The 25,129-nt window shown below is 42.3% G+C and overlaps 1 protein-coding gene across 1 annotated transcript in view; it reads right to left on the reverse strand.

The window, feature by feature from the left end:
• WIPF3 (WAS/WASL interacting protein family member 3) overlaps window positions 1-25,129 on the reverse strand; it is an 81,123-nt gene that overhangs the window by 54,940 nt on the left and 1,054 nt on the right. Inside the window, exon 2 of the mRNA XM_040259706.1 lies at window positions 1,594-1,764. Within this exon, the coding sequence (XP_040115640.1) occupies window positions 1,594-1,707 (114 nt within the window). The 5' untranslated portion in view covers window positions 1,708-1,764. The remainder of the gene's footprint in view (window positions 1-1,593; window positions 1,765-25,129) is intronic.

Consider the following 25,129-nt stretch of genomic DNA (forward strand, 5'->3'; position numbering starts at 1 on the left):
GCTGACCTGTGACCTCAGGCACACCCTTGTCCTCACCATGGCTGGTGTCTGCAGCAGGGTCTCAGGCCCTCCCTTCACAACCTATAGTCCCATGGTCACGCCACCTGCGGATCTGAGGGGAGCAGTGCACCCTGGGTGCAGGGAAGAGAGTGGCAGGTGAGGAGCTACTCCTGGCTTTGGCTGACTTGGCTCACATCACCCCTGGGCAGTCCTGCCTCTGCATGCCTTATCGCCATGGCATCCATATCTTTCATCTTCCACTGAAAACAGGAGCGGTGGTTCTTGCGCCAGACCTGGCTCTGAGTTGGAGGATGAGGGCATGAGAAGTGCCGTGCGGTTTCTTCTGAGGAAGGGCTTGCTATGAGCATTAAGCAGAAAATTCTGCTAAAAGCAAGGAAAGCTAGAAGATTTTGCCCTCAAGGGAACATTTGGCAACGTTTAGGGACATTTTCGGTGGTCATAACTGGGGGTGTGACTAGTAGGTAGAGGCCAGGGATGCTGCTAAACAACCTGCAATGCACAGGACAGCCCCTCCAACAAAATGAACTGGCCCCAAGTGTCCTGGTGCTAAGGGTGAGACAGCCTGTTCTAAAACAAAATAACCACATTCTGTGCCTCTCTTCGGAGAAGGCAATGGCAACCCACTCCAGTACTCTTGCCTGGAAAATCCCATGGACGGAGGAGCCTGGTAGGAGGTAGTCCATGGGGTTGTGAAGAGTCGAACACGACTGAGCAACTGCACTTTCACGCATTGTTCTTGCCTGGAGAATCCCAGGGACAGTGGAGCTTGGTGGGCTGCTGTCTATGGGGTCGCACAGAATTGGGCACGACTGAAGCAACTTAGCAGCAGTGCCTCTCCTTCTAAACTCAAAGCAAACTATTAAACCAAGGGAGAGTATCAGCAACACACACTGAAACAGACTGAATTCAGTCTTGTGCAGGTGGGGAGATTTCATTTAGAGATGTTGGTGGCACCAGTGGGGTAAAGAACCTGCCTACCAACGCAGGAGACGTAAGAGACAAGGGTTCGATTCCTGGTTCAGGAAGATCCTCTGGAGAAGGGCATGGCAACCCACTCCAGTATCCTTGCCTGGAGACTCCCACGGACAGAGAAGCCTGGTGGGCAAAGTCCACGGGGTTGCCTATAGCATATTTTGTTGTGGCATTTCATATGCCACTCCTCTTGCTTCGTCCCAGAACCGGGCGGCTGAAGCCCAAGCTACTGTTATCAGCATCCAGATCACAGCCTGGGACTTGATGTGAGCATGCCTCCTTGACTCACTGCAGCCTCTCAACTGAGGTTTCCCGTGAGATGGAAGAGTTGATTAGGGAGACTCGGGAAGCCTATATTGAGCAGCATGAATTAAAAATCATGTAGACATCTATAGAGGACGCTAGGGTAGAAGGTGGGGGCTGCCAAAGAACTGGGAGGGAAATACGTGGCCAGACTGGTTTGGAGTTGGACCCTGGCACCATAGAGCTAGCTACCTAAGATGCTACCTGCCCTAGAGGAGCTGGGTGATTGTGAATATTTAAAATCTGTTCAAGCATATTCCAGTAAAACAGACAGAAGAAAACCCAAACAGGTCTTACCGGCGGTGCTGATGGTGGGGGAGGGGGAGGAGCCCCCAGTGGAGGGGGAGGAGCCCCCAGTGGAGGGGGAGGCGGAGGCAGAGGAGGCGGAGGAGGTGGTGGCGGCACCGGCATGTGTCACGGCGTGGGTGTCTCTTTCTTATGAATGGTCCCGAGAGAATGGTCTCTGCTCTGGAAAGGAGAAAAGGGGGAGTTGTAAACTTGAATGCCTTTCTTCATGCACACGTCACACAGACATACGGATTTTATGGTAGTTTGATTCACTTGCCATTCATTCATTCTTGAAAATACAGAATGCCCACTGTGAGGCAGGAATTGTGTCTACTGCTGGAGACTGAAAGAAATAGCCAGATTTTAGAGAGAATTAGGTAACAAAACTGATAAAACTGTAGCTATTTATGTCTCAATATAATAAAACATGTTAATACATAAATAGCAACACTTCATTCCATAACAATAATTTCAAGTAACAGATTCTACCTCTTTAAGCATTAAACATCTATCATTTTGCATGCAATTTAAAAATATTCTGCACATACTCCCATTTTCCTAAGCAGAGTAAATGGAATGAAATTCAACCTTTTCTGAATGTTGCAGGCTCAATGGTTCCTCAGGTTGCCAGCCTCGAGCCAGGCTTACATGGGCATTAGCTATTTTGCTGCTTCCTTCTCTGTTGTCACTGTTACTTTTCTTGCTGTTCTTCTGTTGTTGGTTCAATACAATCATCTGGGTGGGAGCCTGACACTTCTCCCCAAAGGCTTTATATCCAGTATTTGCTGCATGGAAGGCTTTGGGGGTATGATTCTGCAAATATGGTTATGTTTCAAAGAGTTAATATTGTAGGATGTCTGACCTCCAGATAAATATGGCATTGCTCTGTAGAATGTGTTTGCATGCATAAAATGCATAAAATCTAGAAACAGAAATAAATCTCAGATGTAAGCAAGGGTAATTTTGTTTTTCTGTCCTTCTAGTCACTGGAAGACTGGAACAAGGCCTGTGTCTCTGTTTCTTCAATGTAAAGTCCCAATTCATTTATAATATTCTAGCTTTTATTTACCAACAGCCTTTACTGTTTGCAACATGATCCTTACTAGTTATCTATTTTACATATATTAATAGTAGTGCATATATGTCAATCCCAACCTTCTTATTTACCCCTCCTTCCTTACCCCCCTCCCATAACCACAAGTTTAGAGCTGATTTTCATTATTCATGGTATAGTTGCCATGAAGACTGAGTTAGCAAATACCTGAACCACCACTCCTAGGAAATACAGGATTAGGCTTATGAGAGCCTCTGGTCACAAGATTTTTGTCAGCTGATAAACATATAACTTTGTTTTATATATTTGTGTTTCTCATTAAAGATACCTTATTTCATACACACTGTTTGTAACTCTTGCCTGTGTGTATGTGTGTGTGCGTGTTTGTGTGTGTTCAGTTGCTCAGTCATGTCTGACTCTTTATAGCCATGGACTGTAGCCTGCTAGGCTCCTCTGCCCATGGAATTTCCCAGGCAAGAATACTGGAGTGGGTTGCCATTTCCTCCTCCAGGGGATCTACCCAACCCAGGGATCAAACTCATGCCCCATGTGTCTCTGAAACGAAATCACCAACAATAAGCACAACATTTTGAAAAACATGGTGATAAGCAGAATGTGAACAGGTAACTTGTTTACAGGGTGAAAGTTGTAACCAGAAGGCAGAGTGCTGCCTTGTTCAACTTCAGCTGGGAACCTGGGTATGATGAAGCAGGAAGGATAAGCTTATAGAACAGATAATTAGCAAACTTCAGAATCCATGAATAATGAGGACTGACCTCTTTTTGGTGTAACTTTTTGAATCCCCTATACGTACTCAGGACTGCGTTAGGTACTTAGGTATGCTGTTTTATTTAATCCTTTTCAACGATTCTGTGGTTGTCGATGACATGTCAAATGTCAAATGTCAACGACATTTCCATAAAGAACCAAATTTTGTCTCAGAGAGGTCATTTAGTTTCTAAGTTTCAGAAAGAGTATCAGAGCTTCATAAGATCCTTGTCCTTTCTGATTCAAAACTGCATTTGTTTTATTAACTTGGTATACTTCAGATCATATTACTTCTCTGCTTCCATCTTGTAAAGATCTTGAAGTATTTCTGAGACCCTCGGGTGAAAAGGACCTTCTACAGGAAAGTATAACTCTTCCATGTGCTCCCCCCCCTAAACTTAGCATCCTTTGCTTTCCACCTAGGTTTATCCTTACAAATCTGAGAGTGACCAGGTGTCATTGGGCTTCTGTCTCGCTGAAATCAAAGGAATGATTTTTCAAGCTCTAACATGAAAGCATATTTTTACATTTAGCACTTGATGGTGCTGAAGGCTTTTTCTTGACAGATATAATAATTAAGCAGTTATCTAGAGAATAATTTGTTAAAATCTGACAGTTAAGAATGCAGAGCTCCAGGAAGTCACAGGCTGTACCCATGAGCTCTTTGATGCTTTGTGCTCTCCCAATACATTAAAAAATGTCATTTTGTTCTGTAGTGTATTAAAAATGACTGGGATAAAAAAAGCCAGATCCTCAAAGGCTTTCATATTTTCTCCCAACTCATGAAGTAATCCTGAAAAACAGCATCAAGATGTAGGTAAGACAGTCAAACACCGTTAGAGGAGACGGTGGCAAATGGAACAGAGCTAGCGCGGTTAATACTTGAGACTCTGACTGTGGGGGACAGTGCTGGTCTTACAATCAGACCTGGGTTCTACTTCTGCCACTGCTTTTTCCCAGTTGTGTGGCTTCAGTCAAGGTACTGACTTAGCCAAAAAGTTCATTTGGTTTTTCCCACAGGATGGTATGAAAAACTCGAATGGACTTTTTGGCCAACCCCATACCTCAGCTGTCTCACTTTATTTGTAAAACAGTCACCATGCTTAATTCTTAGTTTGTTATCACGATTAACACAAAAAACATAATACAGGTCCTGACAGAAAGCAGACCCTTAACTGAAGCTGCATTTATCTTATCACACCGCCTCCTTCACTGCCACAAATAACTATGATAAAAGGTGGAGGAGAATAAATGCCCCAAGAGAGGGGTGGAGTGCTAAGGAATGTTATCATCAATTCAAACACAAAGGAAGGGGGACAATTAATAAACACATAGTAGAAACTATTGCATTTTTCAACAGGTAGAAAGGTGGCTGTAGGAATCGTTTCCTGTTGAAGAAGTAGCACATCAGCAGAGATAACAGAAGTAGAAGAATGCAAACAGCTGGGAGACTTTACATGTTTGGAAGAGAATAAGAAAAGGTTGGAACCACAGAGGGGCTTCAAGACACTATTCTGCAAGTGTCTCCTTCCTTGGGTCGAGGTGGGACATCTGGCGTGTGGCTGTCCACCATCTTTTGAACACTTTTCCTAAGCCTGAGGAATTTCTTCTATTGTGAGTCCTGCCTCCCTCAGCCAGAAGCCACGAATTCCTGTTCTAGCACCGCTTGCAGGCAGAGAGCTGACCACTGTGACCGTGGACTCAGAGGTGAGGAAACAGTGGAAGGTAGGGTGTGGGGAAGCCGGGCCAACAGGAGAGAAGACCTGGGCCTGCAGCAGGAGCGCTCCCTCAGCTCTGCCTGACTGACATGCAATGGTTATGCAAGTCCAGTACTGACCAGATCTTCCCATTTATCGCCCCCAAAGCCCCCATATCCAGATTTTCGCGTGAAACCCAATGTTGAAGTAAAACCAAATGAAAGCATTTTTGAAAACCAGTGGGTCAACAGAACATGTCTGCAGGTCATCCAAGGACCCACAAGATGCCAGAAGCCAACTCTTTACAGGGAGCCGGTGAGGGGTGGGGCTGGGGCAGAAGAATTGATGCCTACTTGGTACAGGTGATGACCTTTCTCGTGTACCCTTCCCTCCTCTCCCCTTCATTCCCTACTTGATCAATCTGTCTGTTCTCATTCAGAGAGAGAGAGACGGACTGAGCTTGCCTATGTTTTTATATTAAAAAGTTAAATATGTATGTTACTACATATAAGTAAATAGTATTATATTATATTTATAAATATATTTTATATATTTAAATATATTTATTTATAATATATTATATATGATATATAAATATATTTAAATTTAAATATTATATTATATAAATATATATAATTATATTATAAATATTATTTCAGAGAGAAATAACTCATGGTTGACAATTTTACACACTAGTTGCTCTTGTCATAATCACTTTTCTCCCTGAGAATAGTCTGTCATATCACAGCTGTTCACAAATAGAAAATGTGCCTATTTTTTAACATATAAGTAAGGATTACCGCTACTATTTGACAAAAGTGTCTTTTGGTGGTTCTAAAAATATATTTGAATAGGAATCTGAAAATAAGGTTCTCTGGGTACTCATAACTTTTTCTGTCTTGACACTGTCCAACTGAATCCCTTGTTTCTTTGGTTATGAAGTTGGGAAAAGAGAAGAGAGATTTCTCACCTCTGAACTGATGCAGGTGGGAGAACCCTGTGAGGCCATTCATTTCTCACATCAAGGCTTCAGCAGGGTCCTGACACTCTATCGATCAGTCATTTATTTATCAAAGGTACTTCGCGGCCAGGAAATCACAATCCAAGAGTGCATGAGCATATAAGGCACACACAAAGAGGTTCTCTAAAAATATGTTGTAAAACTGCCAAAGCTATAAGTAAAATAATAAAGAACTTAAAAAAAAATCTCTCCAGGTAATGGTGAAAATGATTTACAAGTGGTCACTTTCTGTTGTCACTTTCTCACTGTTTCAGAGCGAAGTCTCTGGGCGGAGTCCTCTCCTGGGCCTTCCCACCTGGAAGCTCTCATGCCCCACCCTCCACCTTGCCCAGTGAAGACTGCCCACCTATTGGGCAAGTGGAAGTTGGTGCTCTCACCCTCAACAGTACAAAATTCCTAGAATATTTAGCCTTTTGGGGGTAGTGGGGCATGTTGATCTGAGTAGGAAAGGAAGCAGGGGATAGGGCAGGGGGAAATAAAAAGCACAGGATAAAATAAATTCTTGAACATTGCTGTTCTAGATTATAGTAAGATAAGTTAGTCCTGACACAGCCCTTGCTACGTGCCAGACCCTATCCTTAGCACTTTTCATATATAAACCCGTTTAAGCCCCACAGTATCTTAATCAGATCGATACTACTATTACTGCTATATTTCAGATGAGGAAACTGAGGCCCTGAGAGGTTAAGAAACCTGCTTAGAGTAACAGAGTGAATTACTGCAAGAGCTGGCATTCAAATCTGAGCAGTCAGGCTCCAGAGTCCATGCTCTTAAGCATCATGTTAACTTAAATCACTTGTAAACCTTTTAACCACATCCACACACCACCTCAACTAACTTTCAGTTAAATTATTACTATAAATGGAAGTCAATATCACTTGCCATCAATAGATGGTGATAATAAAAATCAACTTAATGATTATTAAAATAAAATGTTCACCTATGTACCATCTAAACTCACTTCCTTAGTGATACCTAAACCTTGGTCCTTTGGGGAACAGTGGTCTGGAGCAGTGTTTTCCCAACTGAAATGGAGGATAAATTGCCCAAGGAGTCCTGTTAAAATGTAGATTCTGATTCAGTAGGTCTAGGGTAGGGCCTACTGAAATTCTGCATTTCTAACAAATTCCCAGGTGGGGCCTAAACTGCTGATCTGGGAACCACACCTTGAGTAGCTCTAGAATGTTGTAAGAATGCATGGTCTCTACCTCAGACCTATTGAATTGGAATTTTCGAGTCTCTTGCCAACAAGAGATTTTGTGCTCACTGAAGTCTGAATAGCCCTGTTCTTTAACAACCAGGATGATGAAACACCCTGCCCCACATAGATGGAAGTTGTGTCCTGTACTGAGAAGGCTCTTTCTTCTGTAGACCCAGTTCATTTCAGCAGGCTGGATCTATGAAAATGGCACTGTACTTAGGACTGGAATTGACACACAAAGGAAAGAGAAACGGAGCTGAGCGCCATTCACCTTTCACACAGGTGATATGAAGGGCTTCCCACACCTGAGATACACACGGGCCAACAACAGCTCCTGAAGCTGAATCTGTTCAGGTCTGACTGGATATGACAGTTAATTATCTGCTGAAATGCTTCCCAGGCGGCACTAGTGGTAGAAGAACCTGCCTGCTAATGCAAGAGACGTAAGAGACTCTGGTTTGATCCCTGGGTTGGGAAGATCCGCTGGAGGAGGGCATGACAACCCACTCCAGTATTGCCTGGAGAATCCCATGGACAGAGGAGCCTGGTGGGCTATAGACCATAGGGTCGCAGAGTCAGACACAACTGAAGTGACTTAGCAGGCACACACATGCAATGCTTAAAGGGTGAATGCATATTGTCCATGAGTGTTGTAAAACCAAGATAAACTTTAACCACAACCTGATATGAAAGCGACTAAGTCATACTTACAATGAGCTCAGAAAGAGGTTTCCTTTTATAAGACTCTTACTGGATCACGAATTTGTTCCCAAATCACTAAATTCATTATAATAACTGAACAGTATTAGGTTAGAGGATATAAATAAAGATATTGGTAATATTTATCATTGACTCAGGCATTTAAATTATCACTAAATGCCACAAAAATCATTGTCTGTGTGGTTCCCAAGAGTGAAAGGAGAAAATATTGATTTCATGTTTTCTTTTTTTTTTTCCTGCCTTGAATTAGCTAAACGAAGAACAAGGCTAATTAAAAATACATGATATTAATCACACATTTATAAGCAAGCTTCCTTTTATATAACAGCTATGCTTCTGAAAAATGGCATCTCTAATTTTGGAAAAATCGAGCTATGCTTTAAGGATACAAAAGGAGTTTATTATTCAGCAGAAATCCATAATCAATGTTATAAAATAACAAGTCATTTTATAAAATAAATTACCACCTCTCTAATTTATTATATCATCACTGGAAAAGACCCTGATGCTGGGAAAGACTGAAAGCAAAAGGAGAAGGGGGCAGCAGAGGATGAGATGTCTAGATAGCATCAACAACTCAATGGACAAGAATTTGAGCAAATTCCAAGATAGTGAAGGACAGAAGAACCCAGCTTGCTGCAGTCCACCGGGTGGCAAAAAGTCAGACGTGATTTAGCTACTGAACAATAACAAATAACAAGAGATTTTATAAGGAGGATGTTTTTTACTTTCTAAGGCTGAGGCAGTCACTTTTCCCCTGGGACTGTGAATGCTCTTAAAATGCTGTTCTGAGAATCACTGAGGAAATAATGTACCGACTAGAGCGGGCACAGGGAACAAGTCTACAAGACACATCCTTTCTGATCCAGTTTTACTTCTGAGACTTCAGATGAGTTAAAGTATTTTCACAGTAGGAATAACTGCTGCAGCTTGGGCCAGATCAGGATGCCTGGTTCAAGTTCCGGTGCCTCTAGTTCCCTGTCCAGCTTGAAGTTCTGCTAGAACCTCAAACAACCTGCAGCCAGGAGGCATCATCAGCTCTGTCTGCAGGCACATTCTACCCCACGGCAGTGAGCACACTTCACTGACAGCCAAGCCTGATACACTGACTGGAAGTCGCACCTCTCAGACTACACGGCATCACTCTCTGATTCACACAGGCTCCTTTCCTAAAGAAAGGCTCTTCGCTATGGAGTCAAGTTCTCCATCTCATCCTCCAATCAATTCTACAAATCCTACCCTTTACCCCCACTGCATTTGTGACACTTTGTTACATATCTTTTCTTTATATCTCTGTGTGTTTGTCCATGCTATGCAGGCTGGATGTGATGGCCTTCACCACCTGGAAAATTCCCACCAATCCTCTGAAACACACTCAGGTGCCAACTTCTCTGCACAGATTTTCTTCTCCCTTTGCCAGAGCTAACTGCTCCAATAGTACTTTGTTCATAATTGTATTATAGCACTAGGGACTCTGGCAATTTCCTTTCACATGTCAATGTGTCTCCCTTCACTGGACCATGGGCTCCTTGAAGGTTCAAAGATAGGAACTATGTCTTAGGTATCTTGGTATTGCCAAGGCCAAAGGTAATGCTGAATACCATTGCTTTGGTGTTGCTATGGAAAGGAAATAGAAAACATACATATCTGGGGTCATGCCAACTACTCAAGCAAAAGATGGAGACACGGCTTGGCAGCAACACATTTATTGTGTCTACAGATGAAATAATTATCCTGACACTTTAAGAAAAATATTACCAACTAAAATAGGAAGGGAAGAAAAGGGCAGGAGAAATTTCTGTCCAATTGTTACTGGAGTGAGTAGCCTTTCCCTTCTCCATGGGATCTTCCCAACCCAGGAATCGAACCCAGATCTCCTGCATTGTGGGAGGAGTCTTTACCAGCTGAGCTGCAAGGGAAGCTCAGGCCTTATTATGGTACAGGAATAAAATATCTTCTGGATGTGGGATTCTCAAAGCTTACAGTGCTCGCTGGAAAAGCTTCACTTGGCATATTAGAAATGCTGTCATCAGAGAAGAATAGTTTGACATTTGGGAGAATAGGTCTCTAGTTCTGGTTTTAATGGTGATCTATTTCTCCATCTATAAAAATGTAAAGCATGTTCCTTCTTCTCTGATTTGCATAAGTATAAGGACCAAATACGGAGAAGGCAATGGCAACCCACTCCAGTACTCTTGCCTGGAAAATCCCATGGATGGAGGAGCCTGGTGGGCTGCAGTCCATGGGGTCGCACAGAGTTGGACACGACTGAAGAGACAGCGGCAGCAGCAAGGACCAAAGAAGTACTTTGAGATAAGCATTAAACAAATAAAAAATACTCTATAGTCCTCTCTAAAAAGCAACGTTCTTTCAAATGTAATTTTTAAATTAATGATATGGTGGCTTCTTGGCAAAGGAGACACTTGGCTTACAGGGTAGCAGAGATGAGACTTTAGTCTTTTAAATTAGAAAACACTTTTCAAAACAACATTGACTTCAAGGAGGTCTTCTGGTTTTCAGATGGTAGAGTGAAAATGTCTCTGTTCTTGCCTTTTCTGGGAAACTGTTTCAAAATAGGAAGGAAGGGGAATCTCAGAAACATAATCTCGATTGTGGGGAGGAAAAACTAGATTTCTGTCACCCTGAATTTCAGTAAATGAGACAGAACTGCCTGATGCCCAGGACAACCAAATTCAGGGTACAGGTAAGGTGGTGTAGCCTACAATGTAGAGGGCAGGCCTGTGGCTGTGGGCCTCACAGTGTCATTCTCCAAAATAAGAAGCACTGGCTCCTGTGAGGAAGTTGGTGAGGAAGTCCCACCGACACTTGTTTAGAACAATGCAAAAGGGTGTGTAGCACAGCACAGGGGTGACCTTGGACCCTAGACACACCGAGGAACATGGAAGGAGGCAAAGGCAAGCCATTCCAGCAGGCGCACTGCTGGAAATGAGTGAGGGCAAGGGAGAGAGTAAGTCACAAGCAGTCTAAAGTCTCTCTCTCTCCTTCTCCTCTCTCCCTGCCCTTACTCTCTGTCATAAGGAGTGCTTCACTGACCCAAAGAGAACCCTCCCTGGTCTAGAACCTGCCCTGGTCTTCTCCTCGCATAATTATCCTGCAAATAGTTGGTCTAGACTTCCCTGGTGACTCAGATGGTAAAGAATCTGCTGCAATACAGGAGACCCAGGTTCAATCCCTGGGCTGGGAAGATCCCCTGGCGAAGGGAATAGCAACCCACTCTAGTATTCTCGCCTGGAGAGTTCCATGGACAGAGGGGCCTGGCAAGCGATAGTCCACGGGGTCTCAAAGAGTCGGACATGACTGAGTGACTAACACAAACACAAAAAGCATACAATTTATTCTAGGATGAATACTAAAACAAGGAACCAATAAAGAGAACCAGCACAAGATCTACACACAAAAAAAAAAAAGCAGAAAGAAAAAGTGGGGAAAGGAACAGGACAAAGGATAGATGATAGATGAAAAACATAAGGAAATACACTGCTGTGAACAGATAAAAACAGTGACAAGGCATAAAACAATTAACTGAAAGAATTTTATGAGACTAGCTGTGAGAAAGACTCAATTTATACTGTATATTGTTTTTACATTTTTATACTTTTTGAAGTATGCATCTTGGACATTGCTTCCCAGGTGGCTCAATGGTAAAGAATCCACCCGCCAATCCAGGAGACATAGGAGACACAGGTTTGATTCCTGGGTCAGAAAGATCCCTGGAGTAGGGCATGGCAACTCACTCCGGTAAACCTGTCTGGAAAATTCCATGGACATCAGGTTGCAAAAGAGTCAGACACGACTGAGCACATATATGCACACATTTTGGGCGTTACTACCCACTGCAAAAACTAATTTAAAAAAGAAAGTTTTGGATTGCTTCCTTTACTTGGGACAATTGTGGAGAAGTATTTTGTTTAATGTTTTGCATTATCTTAGGAGACCCCTCTACATCTAAAAGGTAAATACAAATGAATAAACAAATAAAGAAAAACATAAATTTGTCTTTACCATTTGGTTTAAGTAAGCTGAATCCACAAAGAACAGTACTGCGAGCCGTGGGTTTTGCTGGCCAGGTCCTGCATGCAGACCTCCAGAAAAGCTGTACCCACTCCTACAGCCAGTCACTAATGTCAAAGTCATTGACCAAGTGGGCTCAGAAGACAATCAAGAATAGAGTAAAATAATTTTCCTCAATCTAATCCATAAACCCTAAGGTTTAATTCTTCTGTTAATACATGGTTATTATACAATGAGGAACAGTTCTAAAACGTGATTGCCCATTAGGCATGAATCATTTGTGAGTTGATTCCATTTGTAACTAGTCATTCATTAAATGGGAATAAACAAGAGAGCACCGTAATTGGGAGGGGGGCACAGGTCTGAAAAGACAGTAGGTGGCTTTCTTTCTCCTTTCCCCAAATAATGTACTCCTAGACCTTACAGACAGGTATCCAGACCCATCATTCTTCAGCATTCATAATTTACACAGACAACATCAAAATGACGGTCAACCACCATTACTTAAAACTCACTGACCATCCATGACCACCAGGAATGCGCAGCATCAGGCATAAACCCAGATTTGATTTAGCCTTCTTCCTTGTACGAGTCTGCAGGTGAATTTCTAAAACCTTCGGGCATACAAATTTGGGTGAAAACCAGAACAAAAGTCATGCACCATCTGTTAAAATGCAGGAAAAAATGTTCACTTGCTTGTCCTGTTTTAGGCAATTATCTCACCTGTTTGTAAAGCTTCTTTATTCTTCCTCTGAAATACTGGGGAGCAACATGATGAACAAAAATATTTCATTCAAAAGTTTAGAAGAATATTAGAACAAAAAACAGCTCCAAGGAATACAGCAGACTTAAAATCTAGTTCTGCATCATTAAAAGGAAATACAACTATATCTCTGGTCTGTTTCCTCGGTTCTACCATATGAGAAGAAAAAATGTCTCCTCTTCTACTAGGGGTCATAATTATTTGTGTCAGACACATAGCAAAGGGGCCAGAGTTTTTTTTTTCACTATGTTTACTCACTAGGCAGATGTGGTTGATGATTTCACACTGATGTACCTGGCTGGGAGAGCTCTTTGTTAAACAATTCATTAAAAAACAATAGCTCACGTGTACAAAGCAGATTTCCTGTGTTAACAATTCTGATTGTTGTTTACATAATTATCTTTCATCCCCCCGAGTAACTCTGTATGACAGATACTAATCCCCATTTCACAGATAAGGAGACAAAGGCTCAAAGATGTAAAGTCATAACCCAAGATCAAATAGCTGGAACTTGACATAGCCACATTCAACCAAGTGAACTGCCCCTAAGCGTGTGCACTCTCCACTACTTCACCCGGCTTCTGACAAGCATCTCACCCTTTGCACAGTCAATGCAGAAAGTATTTACTGAGCTTCTTCCATATGTTAGGCACTATGATAGCCACTGAATGAAAACTGAGCCACTTGGGAAGCCCTATAATACTTATGTATTGAAAGCTACTATGTGCCAGGCACTTTGCTAGAAAGGCAGAAAAAAAGGGGAAAAAAGAGGTAACAATAAAGCATATGGTATATCAGATCAGATCAGATCAGTCGCTCAGTCGTGTCCGACTCTTTGCGACCCCATGAATCACAGCACACCAGGCCTCCCTGTCCATCACCAACTCCTGGAGTTCACTCAAACTCATGTCCATCGAGTCGGTGATGTCATCTAGCCATCTCATCCTCTGTCGTCCCCTTCTCCTCCTGCCCCTAATCCCTCCCAGCATCAGAGTCTTTTCCAATGAGTCAACTCTTCTCATGAGGTGGCCAAAGTACTGGAATTTCAGCTTTAGCATCATTCCTTCCAAAGAACACCCAGGACTGATCTCCTTTAGAATGGACTAGTTGGATCTCCTTGCAGTCCAAGGGCATATAAAAGGCACAAAATAAATTCCAATATATCAGTAATCATAATAATTATAAACAGATTATTAGCTTCTCCTACTAAAGGACAAAGATATTCAAATTGATTTTAAAATTAACTGTATCTCCTTTATAAGGAACACAGCTAAAACAAAGTGATTTTAAAACTTTCAAAACAAAACAATGAAAACAATACTCAAGTAGACACTAAAAACTGGTACAGAACCCTCATACTTTGCTGCTGAAAATGTAAAATGGAGCAGCCACTTTGGAAGTGTTTGGAAGTTCCTCACAACATTAAACAGAATTATCATAAGATTAGCAACTGCACTCCAACGTATCTCCAAGAGAAATGAAAACATTTGCCTACACAAAAACTTATACATGAAAGTTTATAATAGCATTGCTTAATATAGCCAAAGTGTAGAAACAGCCCAACCATCAATCAACTTATGAGTGAATAAACAAAATGTAGTATGGCTGTGCTATTATTTAGCAATAAAAAGGAATGAAGTACTGATACAAGCTATAGCATGGATAAATGTAAAAGACATTATGCTAAGAAGTCAATCATATACTGTATGATTCCATTCACATGAAATTTCAGACTGGGTAAATAAAAAAAATAAAAAATAGATTAGCAGTTGTCAGGGCTGAGGAGAGGGGTATGGGAAGCGGCATCTAATGGGTTTCTTTTGGGGATGATAAAAATGTTCTGGAATTAAGATGATGGTGTTAGTTGTGTGACTGTGTGAATATTTTAACAACCACTGAATTGAATACTTTAAAAGACTGAATTTTATGGTATATGAATTACATTGTAATAAGGCTGCTTTTTTTTTAAGTCGTGCAGCATGATTAATATCAGGCCAAACAGAATCCAGGGCAAAAACATATTAATAGAAATATAAAGTGTTCTGGAAATATAAATGAAAAGGTAATTAATTGCTTCCATGGCTTATGGACCATGAAAAGCACAAGAAACCTCTGAGACAGGTCTTTGGTGACTGAAGGGAGTGGGGAGGGGATGAGCAAAGCTTTGCCACATAGGCATGTACGGGGTGTGTAGCAAACAGTCCCAGCGAGCATGGTGCTCACAGAGCTAGGTTGTTCAGGAGTCTGAGGTTTATTTTCTTTTAACTTTTTAAAAAAGGAGACATGTTAGATGCAGCGTGTTTTACACACAGCACCCTAGGGGGCATTGTGGAAAATGAATTATAAAGAGAAGAAGTAGCAAGTAGGTAGATCAATCTGGGGATTCACACAAGACAAGGATGGATATTTATTTGAATTAGAGTAACTGCAGTGGGATAGAGCCAAGGAGGATAAAAATTTGGATGTCTGGGATGGGTGGGGGGAGAAGGAAGAGCCTAGGATAACCCCACAGCTCCTTGCCAAGACAATCCAGTATTAATTAAGGAAGGCAGGAACAAATGTGTGGGTGTTGGGGGTGGTGCATAGGTGGGGAGAAGTGAGTTTAATTTGAAGCATATGAGGTCTTTTTGGCAAATGGAAATTTGGATCTGAAATTTAGAAAAGAAGCAAGGCTGGTAACAGAGATTTAGGAATCTACATAAGGCAGCTGGGTGTGTTTCATTCTCTAATGTTAATTGCATGAAAAACTAAAAACGTGTAACATTTTAAATTACTGAGTCACCTTTTGTAGTTTCTAATTAAGTCAAGGACATAATTAGACAGGCTAATAATGGAAGTTACGTCAAGTGGCTGACAGTTCTAGCGGCCTACTCAATAACCATTTCCTCTTCTTCCTTAGAGCAACTGCCCTAGCTGGAGGGGAGCGGGAGCAGCAGTTGCAGTTTACCTAGCTGGAACTATTTGATTTCAGATTTTACATTTTAGGGCAGCACTGTGACACCATTCTGGCCAATGAGATGTAGCCAGAAGTAGCCGGGGAGGCCATCACTTTCTATATAAAATGGCAAGGCCTCCCTAATAGAAGGGCCCTCACTCTTTCGGTATTTATACCTTTCCTTTCTTCTTGCCTGGGGCTTCCCTGGTGGCTCAGACGGTTGTAATACAGGAGACCCAGGTTCAATCCCCGAGTCGGGAAGTTCCCCTGGAGAAGGAAATGGCCACCCACTAACTACAGTATTCATGACTGGAGAGTTCCACGGACAGAGGAATCTGGCGGGCTAGAGTCCATGGGCCGCAAAGAGTTGGACACGACTGAGCGTTCTTGCCTAAAGATGTAGGCCTAGAGATACGGCAGCCGTATTGTCACCATGAAGCAACTAGATTTCAGATGATGTCCTATATGGTGAGGACAGTGAAGCAGGAAGATGGAAAGAGGCTGCTTCTCTGATAGCACTGTTTGAGCTCCATCTTCAGCCAAGACTGCAGCCATGAAATTAAAAGACGCTTGCTTCTTGGAAGGAAAGTTATGACCAACCTAGACAGCACATTAAAAAGCAGAGACATTACTTTGCAAACCGAGGTCCATCTAGTCAAAGCTATGGTTTTCCCAGCAGTCATGTATGGATGTGAGTTGGACAATAAAGAAAGCTGACCGCTGAAGAACTGAAGCTTTTGAACTGTGGTGTTGGAGAAGACTCTTGAGAGTCCCTTGGACAGCAGGGAGAGCCAATCAGTCCATCCTAAAGAAAATCAGTCCTGAATATTCATTGGAAGGACTGATGCAGAAGCTGAAATTCCAACACTTTGACCACCTGATGCGAAGAACTGACTCACTAGAAAACACCCTGATGCTGGGAAAGATTGAAGGCAGGAGGAGAAGGGGACGACAGAGGATGAGATGGTTGGATGGCATCACTGGCTCAATGGATGTGAGTTTGAGTAAACTCTGGGAGTTGCTGATGGACAGGGAGGCCTGGCATGCTGCAGTCCACGGGGTCGCAAAGAGTCGGATACGACTGAGCAACTGAACTGAACTGATCAGCCCTGGACTGCAGTTCTTGGGAGTCTATTTCTACAAGACACACTTGTATCTGTTTAAGCCAGATTCTCATGTGTGCATTGCTTTTTGTTTTGTTTGTTTTGGCACCTGAATGTAATCCTAACCAATAAAATTATATTTGGGCTAATATATACATTACATATATATAAAACACAAGACTAAAAAGACATGTCCATTATTTCAAGTACTAAAAAAAAGTTAAAAAATCAAATATCACTTATTCTTACTACCAAGAGGTACTAAGTATCTTAAGGGGCTTAAAAAATGGTACAGAGCACTGGATATTTATTTTTCCAACAGTAGCTAAAGGGAGATTATGGGATTACCAGTATTAAGAAAATTCATGAACACATCTATTAATGAGTATACATGTATGATGACACCTTTGGACTTTTTCTGGATAAAGTAAACTGATTTGGCTCATTTATATAGCTTCTATCAGAACCAATGTTCTTAAAGATAGGACTGCTCACCTGATTGTCACAATAACTATAATGTTCAGAAGAAAGAATCTTTCTACTCTCCCAGGAACTCAGTGAGCACACCTAAGGAAACAGTATATCCCCCAACCACTGTACTCTGGCCCTTCACAGAAGAGCTTCTATAGGGTTGTGCTCTGGGAGTATGTCTCCAGAACTGCAGTCAGTAACGTTCTAGGAAACACTTATTATTACCTTCCACCACAAAATTTCCATTGCCTTCATGGCAGGAACCATGTTGAAGACTTAGGTCTCTATGCAACAGAGACTGCTTTAAGGACTCGCTAGGAGAAAGCCATCCCAAGTTCCAGGACCAGGAAAAGTTGTGTAACTGACCTCTTTTTATCTCCTGGTCACTGTGGATCAGGTAACTATTTGTGTTTCCCTCTTTGTTTTGGCTACTGGGAAGCTCTGACAAATTTTTAATTCCATCTCCAGAAACTACACCAAACCTTAAACTTATCTCCAGAAACTACCTGCACCTTATAACATAATCTTGTTCACTAAACTACTTCTAATTTTATCCTTTTCAAAATAAGTTTACTTATTGAGTCTTAGCTGTGCTGGGTCTTCCTTGTTGTGTGGGCTTTTCTCTCGTTGCAAGGACTTCTCATTGCAGTGGCTTCTCCATGAGCTCTAGGGCACGTGGGCTCAGTAGTTGTGGCACATGGAATTAGTTGCTCTATGGCATGTGGAATCTTCCCGCATCAGGGATCGAACCCATGTCTCCTGCATTCTCGGGTGGATTCTTTACCACTGAGCCACCAGGGAAGCCCCCTTCTAATTTTATGTTGCTTTTTAATCTGTGCGTTCTCTTTACCGCTGTTTCATTATCTATTCATCTTTTGTTGTTAACTCCTCTAATGCTTTATGGAACAAAGAGCATTTCAGGCAAAATTTTTTAAAAATATCAGATGATAATGATGATGGAAAAATAACTCCAGAAAGAATGAAGGGTTGGAGCCAAAGCAAAAACAATACCCGGCTGTGGATGTGACCGGTGGTAGAAGCAAGGTCCGATGCTGTAAAAAGCAACATTGCATAGGAACGTGGAATGTCAGGTCCATGAATCAACGCAAATTGGAAGTGGTCAAACAGGAGATGGCAAGAGTGAACGTCGACATTCTAGGAATCAGTGAACTCAAATGGACTGGAATGGGTGAATTTAACTCAGATGACCATTATATCTACTACTGCGGGCAAGAATCCCTCAGAAGAAATGGAGTAGGCATCATGGTCAACAGAAGAGTCGGAAATGCAGTACTTGGATGCAATCTCAAAAACGACAGAATGATCTCTGTTTGTTTCCAAGGCAAACCATTCAATATCACAGTAATCCAAGCCTATGCCCCGACCAGTAATGCTGAAGAAGCTGAAGTTGAACGGTTCTATGAAGACCTACAAGACCTTTTAGAACTAACACCCAAAAAAGATGTCCTTTTCATTACAGGGGACTGGAATGCAAAAGTAGGAAGTCAAGAAACACCTGGAGTAACAGGCAAATTTGGCCTTGGAATACGGAATGAAGCAGGGCAAAGACTAATAGAGTTTTGCCAAGAAAATGCACTGGTCATAGCAAACACCCTCTTCCAACAACACAAGAGAAGACTCTACACATGGACATCACCAGATGGTCAACACCGAAATCAGATTGATTATATTCTCTGCAGCAAAAGATGGAGAAGCTCTATACAGTCAACAAAAACAAGACCAGGAGCTGACTATGGCTCAGATCATGAACTCCTTATTACCAAATTCAGACTTAAATGGAAGAAAACAGGGAAAACTGCTAGACCATTCAGGTAAGACATAAATCAAATCCCTTATGAATATACAGTGGAAGTAAGAAATAGATTTAAGGGCCTAGATCTGATATATAGAGTGCCTGATGAACTATGGAATGAGGTTCGTGACATTGTACAGGAGACAGGGATCAAGACCATCCCCATGGAAAAGAAATGCAAAAAAGAAAAATGGCTGTCTGGGGAAGCCTTACAAATAGCTGTGCAAAGAAGAGAAGTGAAAAGCCAAGGAGAAAAGGAAATATATAAGCATCTGAATGCAGAGTTCCAAAGAATAGCAAGAAGAGATAAGAAAGCCTTCCTCAGCGATCAATGCAAAGAAATAGAGGAAAAGAACAGAATGGGAAAGACTAGAAATCTCTTCAAGAAAATTAGAGATACCAAGGGAACATTTCATGCAAAGATGGGCTCGATAAAGGACAGAAATGGTATGGACCTAACAGAAGTAGAAGATATTAAGAAGAGATGGCAAGAATACACAGAACTGTACAAAAAGGATCTTCACGACCCGGATAATCACGATGGTGTGATCACTCATCTAGAGCCAGACATCTTGGAATGTGAAGTCAAGTGCGCCTTAGAAAGCATCACTACAAACAAAGCTAGTGGAGGTGATGGACTTCCAGTAGAACTATTTCAAGTCCTGAGAGATGATGGTGTGAAAGTGCTGCACTCAATATGCCAGCAAATTTGGAAAACTCAGCAGTGGCCACAGGACTGGAAAAGGTCAGTTTTCATTCCAATTCCAAAGAAAGGCAATGCCAAAGAATGCTCAAACTACCGCACAATTGCACTCATCTCACACGCTAGTAAAGTAATGCTCAAAATTCTCCAAGCCAGGCTTCAGCAATACGTGAACCGTGAACTTCCAGATGTTCAAGCTGGTTTTAGAAAAGGCAGAGGAACCAGAGATCAAATTGCCAACATTCGCTGGATCATGGAAAAAGCAAGAGAGTTCCAGAAAAACATCTATTTCTGCTTTATTGACTATGCCAAAGCCTTTGACTGTGTGGATCACAAGAAACTGTGGAAAATTCTGAAAGAGATAGGAATACCAGACCACCTAACCTGCCTCTTGAGAAATCTGTATGCCGGTCAGGAAGCAACAGTTAGAACTGGACATGGAACAACAGCCTTGTTCCAAATAGGACAAGGAGTACATCAAGGCTGTATATTGTCACCCTGCTTATTTAACTTATATGCAGAGTACATCATAAGAAATGCTGGACTGGAAGAAATACAAGCTGGAATCAAGATTGCCAGGAGAAATATCAAGAACCTCAGATATGCAGATGATACCACCCTTATGGCAGAAAGTAAAGAGGAACTAAAAAGCCTCTTGATGCAAGTAAAAGAGGAGAGTGAAAAAGTTGGCTTAAAGCTCAACATTCAGAAAACTAAGATCACGGCATCTGGTCCCATCACTCCATGGGAAATAGATGGGGAAACAGTGGAAACAGTGTCAGACTTTATTTTTGGGGGCTCCAAAATCACTGCAGATGGTGACTGCGGCCATGAAATTAAAAGATGCTTACTCCTTGGAAGAAAAGTTATGAGCAACCTAGATAGCATATTCAAAAGCAGAGACATTACTTTGCCAACAAAGGTCCGTCTAGTCAAGGCTATGGTTTTTCCAGTGGTCATGTATGGATGTGAGAGTTGGACTGTGAAGAAGGCTGAGCACCGAAGAATTGATGCTTTTGAACTGTGGTGTTGGAGAAGACTCTTGAGAGTCCCTTGGACTACAAGAAGATCCAACCAGTCCATTCTGAAGGAGATCAACCCTGGGATTTCTTTGGAAGGAATGATGCTAAAGCTGAAACTCCAGTACTTTGGCCACCTCATGTGAAGAGTTGACTCATTGGAAAAGACTCTGATGCTGGGAGGGATTGGGGGCAGGAGGAGAAGGGGACGACAGAGGATGAGATGGCTGGATGGCATCACTGACTTGATGGACGCAACTCTGAGTGAACTCTGGGAGTTGGTGATGGACAGGGAGGCCTGGTGTGCTGCGATTCATGGGGTCGCAAAGAGTTGGACACGACTGAGTGACTGAACTGAACTGAATGCTTTATGGAACAAAGAGCATTTCAGGCAAAATTTTTTTAAAATATCAGATGATAATGATGAGAATAATAATAATAGCTAGTTTATTGACCGTTGCTATGAACCAAGCCCTGTCTTAGGCTTAACTTAGGTTATTTGCCCTAAATAGGAGATAAGTAGTATTATTACTAGGTCCACTTTACAGATGAAAAAACAGACACAGAAAGGTGAAGTAATTTGTCCAATGTCATATAACCAAGTGATGAATGCAAGATTGAAACCCAGGTATGCTGAATTAAAAACATTTTACAAACGAAGAAATAATAATATTTAATTTCTAAAAGAAGCAGAGGCATTCTGATCTTACAGGGTGAGCTTAACATCCTTCAGCTTTAAAGGAGATGTCAATTGTACACTCATGCCTGATGATCCATCTTTACAGAGAGGAATGAGACATTAAAAGTCAAGGGCAGTTAATCCAAATTGGCTTTTGGTCTTTAAATATGAATATATCCACTCATTCACTCACTCATTCACTATTCATCACCTGCCACCAATGATGCAGGTGCTGGGAAGAGATGAAGCAGACATAGTTCCTGCCCTCCAGGAGTGCAGGTACAATAAAGGAGAGTCAGACAGGTCAAGGGCATCCTGGACTTATGAGCTGGCTGATAGAACCAGAGCAGGGCGTGGCATGATCATTCCCAGAGCTGTTTAGCTCTTGGCCCCTGTATCCATCTGATAATGGGAGTGCACGAGAGCTCAGTCGCTCAGTTGGGTCCAATTCTTTGTGACCCCATAGATTGCAGCTCACAGGCTCCTCTGTCCATGGGATTTTCCAGGCAAGAATACTGGAGTGGGTTTCCATTTTCTCCTTCAGGGGATCGTCCTGACTCAGGGATTGAACCGGTGTCTCCTATGTTTCCTTAATTTCCTGCATTGGCATGTGGAGTCTTTACCACTGGGAAGCCTGATAATGGGACTAGGAAGAATCAGCTCCCTTACAGGGCCATTGGATTGATTTCATATGTAGAAAGCTCTTAGCCTAGCCAGGCACAAAAGCCTCCAGTACAAGGCAGCCTTTAGTTCTTAAGGCATAGTGGATGGCAGCCTGGGCATCTTGCTCTGACACACACCTGCACTCATTTGGACACAAGTTCTCACAAGCTCTCTACTGCCCCCTCCTAGCTACTCCCCAGCACCGAAAGGCTTACAGTCCACAGACAGGCCTGGCACTTCCTTTCTGCATGCTGCCATCTCACATTCAGTGTCTTGCTGAAGTACATCACCCACGCAGGATGAATATTCCTTCAAGATGCACTTGAAAATCTTTCACAGTGTCTGGCCCACATAATGCTCCCCTAGCATTTTTGCCACATTTGCTCTGCATCACTTGTCTCTTTGGCACTTCAGTAAGGCAGTTCACCACACGATTCCCCTGCTGCAAAATGGATCAGGTTCCTGCTTGGGCAGGTCTAAGGAAAGACCCAACTAGAATTGCAAAGGGGAAGTTTCAAGTGCACTCTTGGCTGAAGTCAGTGAGAAAACATATGTGCTGCACCTGCTCGGCATCAGCTGAGAATCGTCTGTCTCTTCAGTTTTGTGCCATGGCTAAATAAGAAGCAATTAATCACTTTCTCACCAACCCTAACTCATATTTAATAGTTCCCTCTCAAAGTCTGTTTTGTCATGCTCTCAGCAGAGTCAGTCAAACACTATGATTCCCTTCTAAATATTCCCGCAGCCAGATGGCAGGAACACTAACTGTGCCATGGCAAAACTCGCCTAAAGATAACTTCGTGATGCATAATCACGCTGGATGGCACTCGGCAAAGCAGATTCGTCCAGATACCTCTTTAGCTGCCCGACTTAATCCAGCTTCTCCAAACCAAAACTTTCCAGTTCCAAAAGCAAGACACATTCAACACTGCAATGTGGTACTGGCTGGTAAGACGAACAGGATTCTACTCCTCTGGGTTCTGCATTTTAGGCAGAAGTATAAAATCACTAGAAGAACACATTTGAGGACACGTTTCTCAAGATCGTTCTCTAGATAAAATGTTCCTGTACCCTCAAGTTTCAAATATTTCCGCACCAAGTGTAAGTATGTTTATAACACATTTGCTGGAAAACAAATTTCCGTCCTTCTGCTGAGTTATTTTTGCGGGTTTTTTTTTAAACTTAAGCATTAATAAACATATATTTATAAATTCTAGACTGTAAGGAAGTTGACTGTTCTTCCCTAGTGAAAATCCTACATGTTTTTTTCTAGAGTGAATTATGTTTTGGTTTTCAGATCTTTTCTAGGTTGTATTGTTTATTCTTTGTGTGTATTTAACCAACTTTCAAAATCACAACCTGTACTTTATGATTTCTGAACAATAAATCCTGAAAACAGTGTCACCAGGCTAGCCCAGCTGGCTTCTCCTGTTCCTAAAACTGTATGTTCTTAGATACACACACACTTCCTCCATCCCGTCTGCTGCTGGCTAGCTTCAGTCGGTGACATGATCTCACACTCACAATTATATGAAAACAACAGCAACTTCTGGAAAGGAACCAAAAGAGGGCACGGTGGGAAGCCAGCCTTCAAGTCTCTGTCACCCTGAAAGCTCTGCCCTGATTCAAGTGGCTGAAAATTGCCTATCTGTGGTTGCATGTATAGAATTCAAGATCTGTGTACCCAGGTTCTCAACCCTCCACTCCCCTGAGTAAGGTATTTAACCTCTGTGACCTTTTATTTTCTCCTCCATAAAAAAGGCACAATTGTTATTGCCCTTAAAGAACTGAGTCATATGAGGTTGTTCATGTAAAGGCATTTGGTAAGGCACTCTGCAGTCTGTATTTCATTTCCCATTATGGCTAAACTTTCTTTGCTTCCTGTCCCTTTTATTATTATTATTATTCATTAATGTTTCTGATTTAGTTGTGGTTTTTAAATGTATCTCTAAAATGCATTAGCTGGAAAACTACACCAGTCTGTGTGCTACCACAGTAGTGGATTTTTAGCATTAAATTCTTATTTATTTTTTATTGAGGTAAAACATAAGTGCATAAGTCAAGAGCTTCCCTGGTGGCTCAGATGGTAAAGAATCTGCTTGCAATGTAGGAGACCCAGGTTCAATCCCTGGCTTGGGAAGATCCCCTGAAGAAGGGCATGGCAGCCCACTCCAGTATTCTCGCCTGGAGAATTCCACGGACAGAGGAGCTTGGCGGGCTGCAGTCCATGGGGTCGCGGAGTCCAACACGACTGAGTGGTTTTCACTTTTCATAAGTCAAGTGCATAAATCTCACAGAAATAATTTTACAAATATCTAAATGTGTGCCCCTGTGTTATCACTACTTAGGTCAAGGTGGGGAGCATTTCCAGCACCTCTGAAGCCTCCATCCCCATTATCAGGCCCAAAGGCCGCCCCTCATTTATGCTTCATCCCCATGGATAGCTTTGCTAAAGTTAAAAAAAGAAAGTGTTTTTTCAGGGAAGGCTGGAGTCCCTGCGATAGTGACTATTGCTGACCACAACAAATGTACGACCAATCTTCCCTCTAAAGAGATAAAAGATTCTGGAAAGGAGGAGAGAGACACAAACTTTCTAAATCATACAGATCATGCACAACAAAGCCCTCATTTTGCAGCCAGTGACCCCCAAGCTTGAAGAGGCAAGTGATAGCCCATCTTTCCGCTACAAAGTAACTTTCTTTCCAAACAGAGCCCATTACAAAGCACTCGGGGCTTCGAGGATAGGGATCTATCCGCGCATCCCCAAAGCGTCAGGACGGCTCCCCCAGCCTCTCCCTACAGAACTTCTTTCCAGGGAGCAGAGCCCACTGGGGCCCCACGCGGCCCCCGCTCCCGTCGCAGGCACACCCACGCGGCTGGCAAGCCATGCTCAGAAGGCTCTG

Source organism: Oryx dammah, unplaced genomic scaffold (genome assembly GCF_014754425.2).
Source record: "Oryx dammah isolate SB20612 unplaced genomic scaffold, SCBI_Odam_1.1 HiC_scaffold_18, whole genome shotgun sequence".
Classification (NCBI taxonomy): Eukaryota; Metazoa; Chordata; class Mammalia; order Artiodactyla; family Bovidae; genus Oryx; species Oryx dammah.